The sequence below is a fragment of the Antedon mediterranea genome, chromosome 5 (assembly GCF_964355755.1).
Source record: "Antedon mediterranea chromosome 5, ecAntMedi1.1, whole genome shotgun sequence".
NCBI classification, from domain to species: Eukaryota; Metazoa; Echinodermata; class Crinoidea; order Comatulida; family Antedonidae; genus Antedon; species Antedon mediterranea.
The window spans coordinates 16,571,509-16,592,522 of NC_092674.1; the positions used below are offsets into that span (position 1 = coordinate 16,571,509).

Below are 21,014 nucleotides of genomic sequence, written 5' to 3' on the forward strand. Positions count from 1 at the left end.
CCCGAATACAACACACAGTCTATATATAGTAGCGCAAACGATCTTTGTTATGGCTACCCCCGATAGGCTAGGCGCGCCTACGATCTTTGATGTTGCGAGAAAAATATCGTAAACAATTCATTCTAAATATAGTATCAGAACGTTCAATCGGTAGCTCAAAAAGACTGCCGTCAGAAGACCGTAATTATACAGACCTAGTTTTTTTGGTCACATGGCATGAAACGCGATACTCTCTGCTTTACCGCATGACATGAAACATAATACTCTCTCTGATCTTTATAATAACTGCTCACATGTTTTCCCCTCCAAATTCTGGTCGGGCCTTTTCTTATACACATGTCGCCTTTATGTTAAATCTTATAGTAATTAATATGGAATATATATTTATTTTGCATATATTTTGTTGGTGTCCTAGCCTAGGTGTCGTTGTTTTTATAATTCGCTAACCCAAGGTAGGATTAAATAATTTATAGTGTAGGCCGCCGAAACTAGACTAGATAGATAGCCTCGACTCTCTCTCTCAGACTCTGCGTGAGCTGAGAGGTCCACTGACCCGATGTCGTCTCGTCGGCGGATTTCCGTCCAAATTAGGATAACCGATGCGTAGGCCTAGCTAGGGTGGCTACAAAAATTGACGTCTACTATCTTTAGATAGGATTTTAATTAGCAAACAATTGTTTGTTTGCATTGTCCATGCTTCTAAAGGCGATGACAATGGTGTTTACTAACCCTACGAACCACCCTACGATCGACGCGTTGATAATTATCATAACAATACATCGTAGACTACGTTCAGAGAACAATGACCTACGATGAATTTTACGTGCGAGAGTACCATTTCCGGCCATCTAGAGGTGTCATTTATCAAAATTCGGCTCGCCACAGGCCCAACCATGGTGGGCCTGTGCCTCGAATACTTAATCAAAATAATGGCTCTCCTCAACATATTTAGGAGAGCCATTAGGAGCTCTCCTCTTATATTTATAAATCAAGGTCTGATATACTTTATATTTATAATTTCAATCATAAATACTATTATATATAACTTTTGAATACGTAAAACAAGATTTTAGGCCCATATGATTATGACACCAAATCTAAGCCGGGCTGCTATAGTAAGATATGCTCTTTTAAGGCAAACGCACAATATGGGTCAAAATAAACTCATTTAAAATAATCAATGTTAATTAAAACAATTACCTGAATAGTATATATAACATTATAAAAATTGTTTTCTTTTCGTATTATTACGTTATTAAATTGAAATACGGAGCTAAAGTTTAGGCCAAGTCACGGCTTACTCGCGATCAGTAGTCGCTCCCGTTAAAGTATTTCGGTCGCAGTTAATGACTTTCGGCCGCCGTATACAGAGTCAAATGTAACGTTGGTAAATTAGCTTAATAAATTTCCTCGGTACATTTTAACCTAACGCATTTGCATTGTATACTTGCATAATAAATCTTCCGCACATTACATCAATTTTAAGTTGTTAAATTAATGTGTAAAACCAGATATTCTACGACGGAAAAGGACATGTCAATCTCCGACATCGCTGCTGTCACACATCTCGCGTCGAGCCGGTCGAACTCGAGCGAGGAAAACTAAACAACGTGTTCAAAATATGGAACGTACCATTCGCTGATAGGGTGCATTAATGTATTTAACGGAAAACGCCACAACAAACACGCGCGTATTTTAGAGTACAATATTTTACTCACTACAATATTCACCGGATTATAATGGTTGGATCTTTAAAATTTTGAACGGGATTTACGCCTCATGCACCATTTTAAAATGTAGTTCGCACAATTACCATGCACAATACGTTTGTAAACTATGTTTTATCGATTTCAATGTAGATTTAGCTATAATTTAATACCAAAATCCATAATATTTTTCCATAAACGGTGAATCAAAATTGGATTTTTGTCACAAAAATTGACTTTTCGTTACGAAAAACCTATTTATAGAAGACGATTTTCGTATCAAATTAAAGCTTATTTAAAGCCTGATAACATACAACAAAAATTAATCCGCTAGCTCCAATGGTAATCGTGCGATCGTGTTTTGAAAACTGATGGGGATTTTCCGATGAGGTTTTCAACGCGCGGAAATCGGCTCGACGGGATTTTAGAACCGTTTTAAAATCGCATTTTCTCGGCAACTAATTCATTAATTTTAATTATAAACACACTTATACATAGATTAAAACAAGTACTTTCAAACAATATAAATTTTGTAAGTATTAATTAAGATTGAATACGATTTATTTAACATCAAAGTCATACTACTTTTTCGAATTTCGTCAATATTTCAAAAGTGATACCCCTCTGTGCGCTTTCATTGGGATACCTACTAAAAAGTACCCTTTTTTGACAAATTACGAATGGCAAACATTTGCTAGTTACTGCAAGTTTCAACTAGCAAATTATGAAACAACTCTGGGTACTGTAATATAGTGTTTTGGGTTGAGGTACTAATGAAGACTCTTACTCGCTTAACTGTCGTAACACATATTGTTTATTCAGTATAATACTTCAGTACAATATACAACTATAAGTATAGATAAGGAACGGAGGATCAGTGATGCTGTCGGTGAGGTGTGAAGTGTGTAGGTCTGCTTCTGAAGAAGTGGCTGTAAGGTGTGTCTGGGCCCTTCTGAAACTTGGGGGTATATTGGCTTCGGTTCATTTGCATATGTCACTACGTAATCTGTGAGGGTAACGATTGGTCCTAAGTTGATCCAGGGGTGTTTAAGTGGGAGTGATTGATCTTATCTGGGGAGGTTACAATGATGAATTGGCCCTGTCGAATCTCTGCTAAAAACTGTCAATATCTAATTGTTTTACGATGGGAACAGTCACAAAGTTAAGCTAAGTGTTTTCTTTAGGGATTCTATTATAAACTAAATGGTCATTAAAACATCTGGACAAACTCTCCTCTGGACTTTCTGGGTCAAGTTTGTGAACCTATTTGAATTCTGATACAAAGGTCAATTTCTTACTTATAAAAGTATATCGTTATATTACAGTACAGTACGTTACCATGCGCGCGATGTCATTGATGAAATTATTTTGTCCATAGGTAAACACATTTTTATGTATTATTATTCTGAAAATAATTGAACTGTAAAATAATTCTTTTGAGTGTTTGTTTGTTTATTTACATATCATTCCATCAGATCAACTATTTTTTATTTCAATTACATCCAACCAAACATGTAAATAATGTGGTTAAAATATGATATCATCTAACGCGTAGGGCCGTACAAACGGTCCGGTGACCTTACCCTATTCAACCTCTCATGACCTGGGATTTTTTTGTCTTCCTATGCCAAAATAATATAGTTCCACATATTTTATTATAGTTTCAATTTTCTCGATATAAGGCCTTTATTATTCAAATCTATTAGAGAAAAAGCACACATACCATAACGAATGTCCATTTATTTCATTTTTTAAACAAAATTGTGAATATTCCATGAGGTTCAAAAACAAAACTAACTGATCTTTCCCGCGATCGGCAGAGCTCACGGTTAAATGATTTTGGATTCTGGCTATTTGATTGGTGAACGCGAATTACCCACAGTGGAATGTCTATATAGAATTGGTTACGGCTGCTGCATAGCAAATTTTAAGCTTCTTAAATTTCTTCATTACATTTCTTCCTAACGTACTTACTTTATATTAATTATAGAGATTGATAAATATTCCACTTGTTAAATAACTTTAAAAATCGGCAAAATTGATGGTTCAAAGCAAATGTTCCATGAGAGGCGACATTTTTCGACATGCCTCGTGTGCGGCGAAGACTAGTTCTGAAAATGGAACAGTCCACGGCGAGGGTATCAAATTATTAATTAACATGCTAATACAGTACATGAATACCCTGCACATTGCCTGGGCGACGTATTTTAGTAATACTGTAAAAGGAAGACTGAATCCCCCTGTAAGGAAAATGGTAAACACTGATGTTTATGGTCGGGATTATTTTTTTCAGTGGTTGGCCTCTGTGCACGAGGTCCACGCAAAGTCAAATAAAACAATGTTGTTTATCAAACAGAAATATAAATTAACTTCAATTTTACTAAATTAACCAGATTTTGATAATGAGAAAGACTCAAATTAAAATATTTAATAAACATAGATTAAAAATATATAAAAATAATCCCTTAATCAAAATCTTTCCAGACATAATTTATTCACATGGGTACATAAGAAATAGTATATTTTTAACTTCTAAAGACATACCCATTTTTTAAATTTCACGAACGTGTTCAAATCGTGGTAACGAAATCTGCTTCATTGGGATACTACTATAAACCTTATTGAAAATTCTTATGAAATGTTCGTCTGTAACGCTCAGATTTTATAACCCTTGTTGAAAAATGGTAGATTCCTCAAATATAAAAATCTAATTCACACAGCACAATTTTTCTTTAGCGTCTTTTATTTTCGCAAAGTCTGAACAGTCAAAAGTAAAGTAAAGTATAAAATTCCTCATCAAGTATTGCTTTCATTTTCTAGTATTTCAAAGTGAAGGGATAGTGTATAACAAAATCAATAGCCGCCGTAAATACAGTAGCTCCGAATTTTATTCGTGATACAATTTGTTTTTATTTTAATAATTTGTCAAAGTATTTTTATCAGAGTGCGCACTCTCAAAATTTAAACTAATTTAAAACTGCACTTAAAAAAAAAGCATAGGTCTGACCACCTGTTAAAGTATGAATCAAAGAAGAATATGTTCTGGTCAAGAGGGGCACAGAAGCACAGATTGATCCAGGTAGATTGTGCAATTGCAGGTTTTCGTAACATACTATTGTCTTATCTTTTTAATTTCAGTGCTCTTCGAGATAGTAGATTTCCTCCAATTGCTAAAGAAGAGCTCCCTCATCTACATTGCTCTGTTTCTGTTTTACGTCATTTTCAAGATGCAAAAGATTATCAGGATTGGGAAGTAAGTACAGTACAGATAATAAATACTGCAACTTTCCCTACGCGTATACAACGTAATCTACACGTCCATTCCTCGTGGTAATTGCGTGGCGTAATGTACGATTGTAACATACCACGCGTAGCCTACGTACACACACGATTATTTTATGCGTAGCCTACGAAGACGATGAGGCCTACGCCGCCTGCCCGAACGATAGTAGGCGGCTAGTAGTAGTAGTAGCGAGAGTGTAGCGATACCTCAACATAAAGTATAAATAAAAACCAATTGCTGATACATTAAATATTATCTAAATCTATATAAACAATACTAAAGTTTATTTTACTTCCTGGGCTCGCACTGGCCGATCGCCAAGTCGCCATGGGCAAAAACGTTTCCAGATTGGCGAAAAATAAAACGGCTACTTTAGCCATTTTGGCGATGACATATGATAAAATAGATAATCAAATAATCATTTTGGCGAAAGTATAAAGTCCAACTAAAAGGTCCATTTGTCGATCTTCAAGCATTTATTTTGTTCGTTATAATGTTGTTTACTTCAAGCTCCATTTTCGTCAACTTGTTTCGTTGTACCAGGCGTCTCTTTGTTTTTTCAATATGATGGAGGTATAATGCACAGAGAGACAGACATTACACGACACATGGATGATGGAGTCTACCCAAACTATCACGTGTTGCGCTGCACAAACGATCGACGACTCGACAGCCGACGGTCGGCTATTTACCGGGATTGTCTATTTTTCGATAGGGGTGTACTTTTCAGATTCAAAACAAACATAGTATCTTCAATGAATGATCTTATCAAAATCAATATTTATGCGTTATGCATTTTAGGCTCCAATAATGTAGTTTCATATTTTACCCTTAATAAAGTTTCCTCGTGCGTGCAGTGCGTCAGTAGAGTAAACAAAATAACATTCGGGAAATGGTAGAGTCTAACAGGGATTTAGCTAAACAAACACGTGCATTTATTGCGGACTATATAAACAGCAAGGCCGGCCGGCCGCCGGCTTCTGTGTTGTTGGGTAATAAATAATCGAGCTGGGATGGTATAAATTTCTCCCCCGACAGAAACGCTTTTTCCCTGTGCTTTGGCCTATATTATCTGCACGTTCAACAACGATACGAGTGTTCGTTTGCTAGAAATATTTTTAGCATTTATACGACGTACCGTCGTACATAATTTTATTATGTTGATTATTATTAAATTGATAACTGTATGAATGCTGTATGATTAAAAACAATTTGAACAATTGTTTTGATCATATAAAATACAACAACTAGATTTGAACTCGTCACTTTGATGAGTTCGGGTTATCCGCGCAAATGCAACATGCACAAACCAGGGAGTTTTCAACTCCCTGCACAAACTTAACTATATGAACCTCGACAATTCCATTGAAAAAATGTTAGTGCGCTCTCTATTTTGTGTCACGTCTAAGGGAGCGTGCCCAAATGTTTTTACTCCGTTAAACTTGTTGTAACGCAACTAGTTTAACGATTTACCGTTATATGCGAGCTAATTTAAATGGGGTTGGGCGTGTTCAGTGAGGCATATCAAGCCCTCCGTTTACTAGCTACTATGCTGTTGTGATCACTCCATTGTTTAACGCGTAATTAACGGGAGACCGGACATGCCGTTCAGTGTTGCGTTATTAACAGTCCTTGTTATGGTATGTTGCGTGAAATCCTATGATGACTCAAAATAACGGGTTATTAGCAGTCCGGTCATTGTTGTTACAACGCGTTGTTAACACGATTGTTAATTCGTTTAATAGCTTTTTGGGCTCGTATGTTATGTTATGTTATGTTATAATTATATTTATTAAAATAATCATGTATTATACTGTATCCTAGGCCTACCGTAAAATAAAAATATATATAGGCTGAGGCCTACACGGTAAAATAAAAATATAGGTCTAAGCATACTATTTACGATTCGATTCATGCTATTTTTTAGCCTGGTACGTCGGGCGACACGTGTCTAAATTTCTAATTTAAAGGTCAAATTTGCGTGTCAAAAGTGCGACTTATACACAATAGTCACAGTTCAGTCAGTTATAGTCACAAGCAATAGGGGATATGCTGTAGACAAAAATCCGGGAAAGAAAGAAGAATAACAAAGAAGATGAAAAAGATATTTACAATCACAAGGGTTATCCTGCAACTAAGTTGCGGATAACCAAAAAAAAAAAAAGATGATGAAACAGGACAGTTACAAGGAGTTATCCGTGAATGCGGATAACTAATAATACAGAAAAAAAAAAATTGATCCAATACAATCACAAGGAGTTATCCGCTATTAAGCGGATAACTAACTAGACATGTAACTCGTCACTTTGACGAGTTTGGTTATCCGCCGCGCAAGTGGTGCAACATTAACATTAAGGCGATGGGTTGAGGACAAAAGGAAGTGTTCACGTTGGCATTATGACCTGAACTGAAGAATATGATATGTTGTTATTGCTGAATTTTATTATTTAAATTCTTATATAGTATACACAGTATAATCTGTATCCATATCACATACAGTGTAGAATAGGTGAAATTACGGGACCCGCTATTTATTGCAATTTTTAACATGTTGACGGTTTTAAAATGAAACGCGAAGGTAGCAATTCCGAAAGGAAATTATCTCAGCAACAACGTATTAGCGTGTAGAAGAAATTTGAATACGTGAAATATTGATGCGCGCTCTTTTAAATGTAATGAATTATGACGCAAAAGATGAAAATACGACCTTTTTTATTTAACTGGCCATATGATGACGTCACAACATCCGATTGGCAACATTTTTACATAATTTCGTATCTACAATTCAATAGCTTCTAGAAAAAGTTTTAATCGTGATTATCACATTTTATTCTTACGAGCTATACAGGTAACAGATTAAAATTTACTGTAAAGATGAAATTAATGCCACACGTGATTTAAATTTTTAGGCATGATGACGTAAAAAAAATTAAAATATTTTTAACACGGGCGAAAGATACTTGATCGACCTAGACAATATCAAAATCGGGGTGAAAATGGAAAACGGATAAGTGGAGATGCGCTCTATTCAATATGATGAGCGATGACGAAAGATACAAAAATCCTAAAATTTATATTCGCGTGGCCATACGATGACGTCACAATGTCCGGTTAGCCATATTAATACCTGATCCGATATCTACAACTCATCTACTTCCAGAATATGCCATCCACAAAAAGTTGACCGTCTAGTTTTGAAATTACGACTGTTTAAAAAAAGGCATATTTTAAACGAATTTTTTAACCTTTTCATAAAAAACGCGCGCAAATTGTCCAATTCGCATTAGTGCTCGTATGACGTATCTTTAAGTCGAAATTGTTTAAAATTTGATAAAATTACTAGAAAAGGCTGGAAAAATATAAATCACGCGAAAAAAATATGTTTTCAATGCTACGTGCGCACCGCACACGTAAAAATGTGCGCACGCGTGGGAATTTTTGGCATGCTTAAAACGACATGAAACGCGTAGAAAGTTGATTATAAATTAATTTTGCGCATTTTGAAATTTTAAATGCGCTTGCGCGCGTAACTTTGTGTAAAACACGCAATTTTTTTTCAACAGAAAGTTAGCGCATGATATAAATTAAACTTTTGCAAAGTTTCAAGTTGAAATGTTATTTGGTTGTCGAGCTATGTTAAATAGGACAAAATCGTTAAATCGCGCGTAACTCACGTTGCGAAATTGTAAACGTCATGAAAAGCTTCGCTTGACGACGTTACGTAAATGTCAATATGTTAAGATAGTTACCGAAATGTTATGTTTGCGAGTTTTAGAGAAAAGCGTTACACAAAAATCATACAGAAAGAAAGAAGATGAACTAGAATTTAATTCGTCACTTTGACGAATTATAGGTGATCATTTTTATCATTTTACTGAAATTAATTTTTTTTTACATGCACGTACTGTACGTTATCATACGATCAGAAAATGTTGATGTATGACGTCCCATTATACGCTTATAGTGCTGAGTTGTGCCTATTATATGCCATATACAATATGTACATATATTTAATGTATATCTATATACAGTGTAGCATAGGTGAAATTACGGGACACACATCATGTTCTAATTTTTTGTTATGATAGAATTATCAAAATAAACTCGATGATGACAATTTCGAAAGATAATGAATTGAGCAAATAAATATAAGAATTGGAAGAGAATTTGGCACGTAGAAGCGCTGTGAAATTGAAATTTGTATAACTTTGACGAAAAAGATGAAAAAACTACTTTTTAACTTCAACTGGCCATATGTTAACGTCACAACATCCGATAGGCTTGATTTTTATATGAATTCATATCTACATTTCATCAGCTTTCATAATAAATTATAATCATCAAGGTAACCTTAAATTCTGAAGAGCTGTAAGATATTCAAATTTACGGCAAAGGTGAAATTACACGACCTACGTTATTCAACTTTTTACGCGTGATGATGTCGTCAAAATAAAAATAGTGGCAAGTCCTGAGAAAGTCAATTAATTGAGCAATCACATACTAAAATTTGAGCGAAAATCGGCACAAAATAACAGAGATGCGTTCTATTGAATGTGATAAAATATGACTAAAAAGAAAAAAAACTTTATTTTAAATTTAAGTGGCCATTTGATGACGTAATAACATTTTGTACGTAAAATATGTACATGAATTCATATATACAACTCAATGGCTTCCAGAATAAGTTAAAAAATTTGGGGGTCATCGTGCATTCTTAAGAAATATTTTCATTTAAAAAATGCCTAATTTTTCACCATTTTCAGCACTTTGATGCAATTAATTTGCGCATTTTGTCATTTTTAACCTGCTCGTATAGCGTTATTTTAAATCGGAACTGACTCAAATTTGGTAAATGTACTAAGGATGGTGAGTAGAATGCGATTTGTACAAAAAAAATCGTATTTTTATGCTTTTTAAGTATCGCGCGCGCAAAAACGTGTTTTTGCGCAGTAATTTTTTGAAACACGCAAAATGGCCCAATTCATGCTCTAAATTGATCAAAACTTAATTTTGAGCTTTTTAAATTTTTAACGCGCGATTTCACGCGCATGACCCTACGTGCGCGTGCGTTTTTATTTGCTAATATTTTTACCCTTGACCTGAAGTTTACGTGTTGTGAATGTCGTTAATATGTGATAATGAATTATGGAGATATGATTGATAATGTGATTTCACAAAATGGCGTATAAATGACGTACGGATGAGTGATCACGCTGAAAAGCTTATTAGGACTAAGTTAAAGTATTTGAAAGACATTGTGAGATTTTGGTAATCATTAACATTAAACTTTTTGAGATATTTGTTACACAAAATCTGTACAGAGAGAAATAAAGAAGAATCATAAGAACTAGACATGTAACTCGTCACTTTGACGAGTTTGGTTATCCGCCGCGCAAGTGGTGCAACATTAACATTAAGGGCATAGGTTGAGGACAAAAGGAAGTGTTCACGTTGGCATTATGACCTGAACTGAAGAATATAATATGTTGTTATTGCTGAATTTTATTATTTAAATTCATATATAGTATACACAGTATATTAATCTGTATCCATATCACATACAGTGACATACATACAGTACCGGACAGAATTATTGCAGATTTTGAACGCATTCAACGCATTGTTAAAGTGTTGACAACGCGTTGAAACTGCGTTGTCCGTTGGCGTTGAAAGTGTTGAGTTCGTTGAACTGTTTATTCAACCAACACAATGTGTTGCGTTGAGTTTGCGTTGAAATAACGAACAATCGGATTCGTATGGTATTTACAGATTGCCAGTGTGTATTAGTAGTACCGTATTTTCCGGAGTATAGGTCGACCCGAAGTATAAGTCGACCCCCAACTTTGGCCTAGAATATCGTTGATTTTGGTATGACCTGAATATAAGTCGACCCCCAAAATCAGCTAATAACACAACTTACTTTAAAGTTCAAAGAGGGCTAGAAATGTATGAAATGTGGTTATTTGTTTATACTGTATTATTAAAGTGTAGGCCTAATCAATATCGGACGGACGGACGTAATGATGACAACTTCGCCGCCGTCTTCACCAGCCTATAATAAATGACAGCGATGTAGCGTTACTTGCCATCAGCGATGTTTTTCGCGTCACTCGAATAAATTAAAACGAGTTTTCCGTTAGGAGGCTTATTAATGTACAGGCGAGTAGTTGTAAATCGCGTTATCTGTAAATGTACACGCGCCCGACTAAGGAGAATTTATTTTATGAATAGACATGCGCAGTAATTGTAATTACGAACAAACAAACAAACTGCGCATGTGTATAGATGAAAATATCGCTCAATAACAAACATGCTGCATGGACATTCCGACGTCTGTGGTGTGTGTTACGATGTTTTCGCGAGAGTGAATAAGAAGCATAAAGAAAACTATTTATTCTTAATTATCTTAAAATAAAAGCGTAATATTTACATCAAAATGAGTCATTGTGATATATTAATATTTTATTGACCAGTACTTGTTGCAGTTGTATTATTTTGTACAATGTAGGTATTAAATTGAAAACTTCTGTGAGTGATTGATGATAGGCCACTGACCTTGCTGGGTCTTGACAGCTGACGGCTTTTGAACATATTTTTTCGGCTTGATTTTTTTCAAAAATCGCATGGTCGGAGTATAAGTCGACCCCCCGATTTTGCAATTAAAATTTTCCCACAAAGTCTCGACCTATACTCCGGAAAATACGGTAGTAGTAATAGTATAAAATACAGTATTACAAATATTTACGAAAACAAACATAATGTGTATTTTTCCGCGGAAACCTAGCTTAATATATTACACTAGGCTAGGCCTACTACTAACGAGTAGGCCCCGTGTGTATATGAGCCGCGTCTGCCATCGCAGTTAAAAGTACGTGGTCATGTCCTCAATTACTGTGTGCCTATATTAACTGGAGTATTAAATACCAAAGTTAAGGCGGCGGTGAATCTTGGAGGCTAGGTCACATCGTAATTAATTATTTCCAAACTAAAAACTTCGCAGTACTGTACTACATTTTTCTCGATTATTTATAAAAACAACATAGCCTACACCCGCCGCCATGGAAGGCAACAATACACCACCAACATAACGATCCAGCATGGTCGTCGTCTTTTTCACGCATGCTTTTCGTGACGTGAGGGACTGATCGAAAGGTGAAGAGTTCATTCATTATGAAATAACGCGTAATTAAAAGGGAAAAAATCGTTTAGTTTTATTATTATCCATAAATATATCATTATCATGTATTATATTATAAATTAATTATTGTGATGCCTAACGTAACCCATGCAGAGAAAAGCGTTAAATATAATAACCAAGAAATAGGAATGACCAATTTGATGACAATAGGCAATGTTAGGCGTTTTCTTTAAAATCAAAACCTGTGCCATACCATATTATTCACGCCAAGGTGTAACCCACAAATATTTGAATAACCAAACAATTCAGAATAAAGAACCACTTTATTCTGATGCAAGACAATATATTATTACAGGCGAGGTTTAGGCGTTTTCTCTTTAACATACTATTGTTTTGTTTCTTAATATAATTATATTGGCCTCCTCCTGAAACTGTATGAATGGGATGGGAGTTGCGAGAATATGCGAGCGAACAGCCAACATTTTAATCAGTTTACAGTGTGATGCTTTTCAAAACGCGCAACGTTTTCAACGCGTTCAACGCTATGGGATTCAATTGTTTAACGTCGTCAATGAACGGTCAACGGGTTCAACACATTCAACACGCTCTATTGTTAACGTATTCAAAACGCTTTTTGTACTTAAAAATGTAATGTTGTTCGATTTATAAAGATTTAAATTGGTTCATGGGTGTCGGACACGTCAAATTTTTTAGTTCTTTCAAATTACATTACAACAAACAATGGGACAATTATAAAATAAAAACCAAAATAGAGAAACAATATTTTAACTTTATCTCTTGAATCTCGAACAGCTAAAAAATGTAGGCCTAAATAAAATTAATTACTTCGTCGTCATTAACGATCGTTAAATACGTCATAACACACGTGGTGTTTTTCTTGAGGAAACCAGGGTGGCGGCCTCGTGTGTTGATGTCAGTAATTTCCACGTTGTTTGATTTTACGACGCGAGATCGTGTTTTCCCCCGGAAGGCCTACAGTACAGTGTTAACTGTTAGACTTGGCATCGACCTTATTATTCGATGTTTTCCTTCACTAAACACTGGGAAATATCACTGTGTGTTTTATTTGGTAACTGTCCGCTCAATACTTAAAAATATATCTAAGCTTCATATATATTTTATTTATATTAAAATATCTGGTAGTGACTGCCGATAGGTATTTTGCCTGTTGTTGTTACTGATCGTTCAGGCGTGCAATCGGCCAGTCTAGTGCTGCAGCAGCTAGCGTTGAAATAACTAATTGTTTACTTGACATGCTGATAATGACTTTCGTTGAATAAACAACTAAACGTTGAAAGCCGTTCAACGCAACGCAAACACAACGCAACGACAACGTGTTGAATGCGTTGGGATTTTTGCAATAATTCTGTCCTGTACTGTAGAATAGGTGAAATTACGGGACCCGCTATTTATTGCAATTTTTAACATGTTGACGGTTTTAAAATGAAACGCGAAGGTAGCAATTTCGAAAGGAAATTATCTCAGCAACAACGTATTAGCGTGTAGAAGAAATTTGAATACGTGAAATATTGATGCGCGCTCTTTTAAATGTAATGAATTATGACGCAAAAGATGAAAATACGACCTTTTTTATTTAACTGGCCATATGATGACGTCACAACATCCGATTGGCAACATTTTTACATAATTTCGTATCTACAATCCAATACCTTCCAGAAAAAGTTTTAATCGTGATTATCACATTTTATTCTTACGAGCTATAACAGATTAAAATTTACTGTAAAGATGAAATTGATGCCACACGTGATTTAAATTTTTAGGCATGATGACGTTAAAAAAATTAAAATATTTTTAACTCATGCGAAAGATAGTTGATTGACCTAGACAATATCAAAATCGGGGTGAAAATGGAAAACGAATAAGTGGAGATGCGCTCTATTCAATGTGATGAGCTATGACGAAAGATACAAAAATCCTAAATTTTATATTCGCGTGGCCATACAATGACGTCACAATGTCCGGTTAGCCATATTAATACCTGATCCGATATCTACAACTCATCTACTTCCAGAATATGTCATCCACAAAAAGTTGACCGTCTAGTTTAGAAATTACGACTGTTTAAAAAAAGGCATATTTTAAACGAATTTTTTAACCTTTTCATAAAAAACGCGCGCAAACTGTCCAATTCGACGTGCTCGTATGACGTATCTTTAAGTCGAAATTGTTTAAAATTTGGTAAAATTACTAGAAAAGGCTGGAAAAACATAAATCACTCGAAAAAAAAACGTTTTCAATGCTACGTGCGCACCGCACACTTAAAAATGTGCGCACGCGTGGGAATTTTTGACATGCTTAAAACGACATGAAACGCGTAGAAAGTTGATTATAAATTAATTTTGCGCATTTTGAAATTTTAAATGCGCGTGCGCGCGTAACTTAGTGTAAAACACGTAATTTTTTTTCAACAGAAAGTTAGCGCATGATATAAATTAAACTTTTGCAAAGTTTCACTTTAAAATGTTATTTGGTTTTCGACATATGTTAAATACGACAAAATCGTTAAATCGCGCGTACGTCACGTTGCGCAATTGTAAACATCATGAAAAGCTTCGCTTGCTGACGTTACGTAAATGTCAATATGTTAAGATAGTTACCGAAATGTTATGTTTGCGAGTTTTGGAGAAAAGCGTTACACAAAAATCATACAGAAAGAAAGAAGAACTAGAGTTAGTTATCCGCACGACAAACGCCACGTGCACGTGATACGTTAGAATATTGCACACAGAAAAAGATTATGGCATTATGACCTGAACTGAAGAATATGATATGTTGTTATTGCTGAATTCTGTTATTTTGTGTCATATAGACAATATAATCTGTATACATATTACATACAGTGTAGAATAGGTGAAATTACGGGACCCCCCGTTTATTCCTATTTTTAACATGGCGACGGTATCAAAATGAAAAACTAAGACAGCAATTTGGGAAGGAAATTATCTCAGTAACAACATATTAACGTGCAGAAGAAATTTGAATACGTGAAATATTGATGCACGCTCTTTTAAATGTAATGAATTATGACACTAAAGATGAAAATACGACTTTTCTTATTTAACTGGCCATATGATGACGTCACAACATCCGAATGGCAAAATATTTATATGATTTTGTATCTACAATCCAATAGCTTCCAGAAAACGTTTTAATCGTGATTATCACATTTTATTCGTACGAGCTATAACAGATTAAAATTTACTGTAAAGATGAAATTAAAGGCACAAGTAATTTAAATTTGTAGGCATGATGACGTCATAACAATTAAAATATTTTTAACTCATGCAAAGGATAGTTGATTGACCTAGACAATATCAAAATCGGGGTGAAAATGGAAAACGGATAAGTGGAGATGCGCTCTATTAAATGTGATGCGCTATGACAAAAGAGAAAAAATCCCTATATTTTATATTCGAGTGGCCATACGATGACGTCATAATGTCCGGTTTGCCATATTGATGCATGATACGATATCTACAACTCATCATCTTCCAGAATACGTAATAAAAACAACTTTTACCGTTTAGTTTAGAAACTACAACTGTTTAAAAAAAGGTATAATTTTGACAAATTTTGATGAATTTTTGAACTTTTTCATAAAAAACGTACATAAATTATCCAATTCTACGGGCTCGTATGACGTGATTTTAAGTCGAAATCGTTTAAAAGTTGGTAAAATTACTAGAAAAGGCTGGAAAAACCTAAATCACGCGAAAAAAATTGTTTTCAACGCTACGTGCGCACCGCGCGCGTGGGAATTTTTTACATGCTCAAAATGACATGAAACGCGTAGAAAGTTTTTAAATGCGCGTGCGCGCGTAACTTCGTGTGAAACATGCCATTTTTTTTCCACAGTCAGTTAGCGCAGAATATAAATTAAACTTTTGCTAAGTTTCAATTTAAATTGTTATATGGTTTTTGATTTATGTTAAATACGCGAAATTCGTTAAAATGCGCGTAAGTCATGTTGCGCAATTCTGACGTCATTCAAAAATAAAAAAGCACAACTTCACGTGAATGCCCATATGTTGACAAAGTTATGAAATGTTAACTTTACACGTTTTTGAGATATGCTCTGCACAAAAATGACAGAAAGAAAGAAGAATACAGAAAAACTAGATTTGAACTCGTCACTTTGACGAGTTCGGGTTATCCGCGCATACGCAACATGCACATACTTTAAACTATATGAACCTCGACAATTATTATGCCATCCTATGACATGAAATAAATATCTTTACAGTGCTGAATTGTACCGATGTTGTAGCATACATCATGTTACAGTATTTACAGAATACACTGTATATTATGTTATATACAGTGTAGCATAGACGGAATTACGAGACCCATCTTTTAAATCCAATTATTAACACGATGACATCATCAAATTGACATAAAAATAATAATTTTAGAAGATAATTATCTAATTAATTACATTAATACAAATTTGGAGAATTTTGGTCACGTAAAAGTGAGATGCGCTCTCGTTTAAACGCAATGAACTTTTACGCAAGAGGTGAAAATATGACTTTTTGAATTCAACTGGCCATATGATGACGTCACAACATCTGATTGACAAAATATTCACATGAATTCGTATCTACAATCCAATAGCTTCAAGAAAACGTTTAATAATGATTATCACTTATAACTCTGACGAGCTATAACCGATTGAAATTTACTGTAAAGATAAAAATAAGTGACCCACGTTATTTACATTTTTAGACATGATGACGTCATAAAAATTAAAATATTTTAAACTCATGCGAAAGATAGTTGATTGACCTAGACAGTATTAAAATATATGAGGAAATGGAATACGTATAAGCGATATGCGCTCTATTTAATGTAATGAGCAATAACGAAACAGTCAAAAATCCAATATTTTACATTTGTGTGGCCATACGATGACGTCATAACATCCGAGGGGTAAAGATTCTGCATGAATTCATATCTACAACATATCTGCTTACATATTAAATTTTTAAAAATGGGGGTAACGGTTGATCCTGAGGAGCTATAATAGATTCAAAGTAGGCATAATTTTGACAATATTTTGTCTTTTTTTAAACTAAAACGCACGCAAATTGTCTAAATCAACGTGTTCGTATGACGTCATTTTAATTTGAAATGATGTCAATCTTTTTTTAAATGACTAGGAAAGGCTGGAAAATCATAATTCAAGAGAAAAAAACATGATTTTCATGCACCGTGCGCACCATACGCGTAAATTTGTTTGCGCGCGCGGGAATTTTTGACATGCTTAAAATGTCATGATCAGCGTAGAAAGTTGATTAGAAATTAATTTTGCGCATTTTGAAATTTTAAATGCGCGGGCGCGGGTAACTTCTTGTGAAACATGCCATTTTTAATCCATAGAAAGTTCGCCCTTGATATGACTTAAATTTTCACCAAGTATCAATAAAAAATGACTTTTGGTTTATAATCTATGATCAATCATTTAAATTCATAAAATCGCGCGTAACTCACGCTGCGCGACTCTAACGTCATATAACAAAGTTTCTTGCACATCTACAGCTACAGGTCAATCTTTTGACAAAGTTATACAAAGTTACGTTTACAAGCAATAGGGGATATGCGACGCACAAAAATCCGGGAAAGAAAGAAGAACTAGACATGAAACTCGTCACTTTGACGAGTTAGTTATCCGCTCGACAAACGCCACGTGCACGTCATACGTTAGAATATTGCACACAGAAAAATATTAAGGCATTATGACCTGAACTGAAGAATATGATATGTTGTTATTTCTGAATTCTGTTATTTTGTGTTATATAGTATACACAGTACAATCTGTATACATATCACAAACAGTGTAAAATAGGTGAAATTACGGGACCGGTATTTTATTGTAATTTTTAACATCTTGACGGTTTCAAAATGAAATGCAAAAGTAGAAATTTCAGAATGAAATTATCTCAGCAACAACATATTAACGTGTAGAAGAAATTTCATCAAAACAATGTTTTTTTAAATTGTAATCAATATTATTGTAATAATATTTTTTGTTATATCTACAACGAAGTCTTTATTTAGGTTTTTTCTTACCTAGGCTCGGTCGCGCCCAGCCTCAACAAGTTCTTTCTAACTTGTTATTAATGAGTTTCGCACCCGCAACATCGAGTGCATGATCGTGTGTGGGCTAGCCTCGCTCGATCATTTCGAGAGGGCGCACGTTTTCACGGACAATCGTATTCGATTAGTATCTATGTATCCGAGAAGTGTATACGCTAGGTCCATGCTATAATCAACTGGAGAATATACTAGTCGAATACCGTACACCATGTGGCCGCCCAGAAGGGCTTGCGCTAGGGGTACAGAGGTCGGCAATCGTGCGTATAACTATAAATAAATACATTCCAATCGTAAACGTTTACAAATGAAATTTTATCGGAGCGCCTAAAACAGCTCTATAATGAACAAATCTTTTCATCATATTTAGTATAACATCACGCTAAAATGCCTTGAAAACTAGGCAGAAGCAGGTTGCCGTTACATTAATACACTGTAGCTAGCCTAGGCGCGCCAACCAACGAGGTGACGATTATGTACAATCTGTGTGGTGAGGCATTTATGTTCGGTGTATAAGACGCACCCTTAATTTAGAGGTCAAATTTGCGTGTCAAAAGTGCGACTTATACACCGAAATATACGGTATAATAAGATGTTGGCTTAAAAAAAAGAAGTGAAAATGGCATGTTTTTTGTTTAGTAATGTATGAAATATTTATTTTAGGTGCCCCACGGTACAGAGGGTTACTTGTAAATAAAAAAATTGGTGAACATTTGAACAATTAACATTTTTTTAACGTTTTTGCTGTAGCGTACGTAGACACACAGTACACGACGTAACCGTCGGTAAACCTCGCCTGAAAAGTAACCACAGTACACATTTTGGTCCCTGGATGGAACATGATATGACGCGTCTGGACTCAACGTACGTAGCGTACCTACAGTAGCTATTATTTAGTAGTTAGGTCGCTGGCAATAATGAATGGAATGGAATGGAGCTAATACTGTACTGTGGTTGAGAGCAAAATGCATGTGGTATTTTTACCATGGAGTAATTACACACAGTAGTACTTCTTAAAGCTCAAGTGGGAATCAAGGATATTTCTATTTTCGTAAACAATGTTATGAAAACGGCACAGATTGAAGTCTATTTTCAAGTACTGTAGCTTGAGCAGTATTTCTATTTTGTAGACTATTTTTTTCACACACGGCGTACGTCTTCTTGCAGCTCGAGCGAAAGTCTAGTGTTATTTTTTTAAAACAAGACGATCAACTGAACTTAAAACGAATTACGGATTAACGATTTGCCTCAAAAGATGTCGATGTTGTGATAAATTTCTGCACAGAATAATATGCGGATGGCTTGGCGATTGGAACATTCCAATCTCTCTTCCAAGTTTTAATTTCCTCAGGCATAATAAATCAGTGGCCAACAAAAACCAGTACACTCATGAGCATGCCCAGTTCGAGTTTTAACCATAATTCAATGATTATCTGATGGCGAATTATTATAATATTGGCCCAGATTGACAGCCAAAAATCAGTCAGTTTAAATACAGGCCATAAATAAAGTTTTTACTGTTATTCATTATTTGACATAGTCAGGTCGCTTACCACTTTTTTGTGCACTTCGTGACAAAAGCACCAAACTTGGCAGAAACCTTCTTTAGTACCTAACAATTCTAAAAGGGTGTACAAATAAAGTGCAAGTACATTTATAGCATGGATCTACGTTTTTGTTATGCGTCTAGAATCATGACATATTTGTATTGACACTAATACCCCTTTCACACCAAAACTCCGGAGTGTCTCCGGAGACACCCCGGGGTTTATGACCATTCAAAACGTCGAGAAACTCCGGAGATACCCCTTTCACACCAACCTAGCAACTCCGGGGTTTATAAAATAAAATTGTAAATGTCGCCCTCTATTTTGTTTGTTTACATAGCGACGATCATTAGAATCATTTTAATTAATAATATGTTTAATTTAATAATTACTTTCAAAAGTCTCAGAAGTAATATAATGTTTTATTGATACTACTTATTATTTTTGAACCTGCTATATATGTTGTACAAATATTTAAAGTATTTTGAAATAAAACTAAAGCAATGAGTGATCGTGTGAGGATGACCTTTTGACCCGAAACACTCCGGAGTTTGATGTTGGTACCTTTCACACCAAAACACCGGGGTGTCCCCGCAGTTCGCTCTCCGGAGAATGTTCAGCTGTTCAACCCCGCAGTTTTAAACTCCGGAGTTGCTTGATTTTACCTTTCACACCAAACAGCGGGACGTCAACTCCGGGGTGTCTCCGGAGTGTCTCCGGAGTTTTGCTTTTGGTGTGAAAGGGGTATTAGACTATACTACTTGTGTAGCTTATATGTCATACAAGTACCGCGGCATGGATAACAAAGACCTGTGCAAGAAAATCCTGCTGATCGGAACTTGCAGTTGTTTACTGAGCAGACGGGCAGCTTTTTACGTTCACACTTTAGTATTAATTCTCTACTTACTTTGGATGCTTCAGGTATTATCCAGACTGGCTGCACATAAGACTACTATAAATAACAGTACAACCAAAACCTCCGGGTGAAGGTACATATACTGCATTAATAATGAAATAATATCGAACATCATTGGTGTTAAACTGGTAGTCCAATGCTTGCTTGATATGTGGCAGGGACAAGCCAGATCAGTCGCATGTCGCAAAATTTAATTTTGAGATAATATCATATTATTATGCAGGTAATTATCTGTTTTATAATGGTAAAAAAATTATTGCAATCCAACTTTTTACTTACAAAGTTATGT

The 21,014-nt window shown here is 35.1% G+C and overlaps 1 protein-coding gene across 1 annotated transcript in view; it reads left to right on the forward strand.

Annotated features, from left to right (window-relative positions):
- LOC140049564 (nuclear protein AMMECR1-like) overlaps window positions 1-21,014 on the forward strand; it is a 46,299-nt gene that overhangs the window by 6,711 nt on the left and 18,574 nt on the right. Inside the window, exon 3 of the mRNA XM_072094469.1 lies at window positions 4,845-4,959. Coding sequence (XP_071950570.1) covers window positions 4,845-4,959 — 115 coding nt within the window. The remainder of the gene's footprint in view (window positions 1-4,844; window positions 4,960-21,014) is intronic.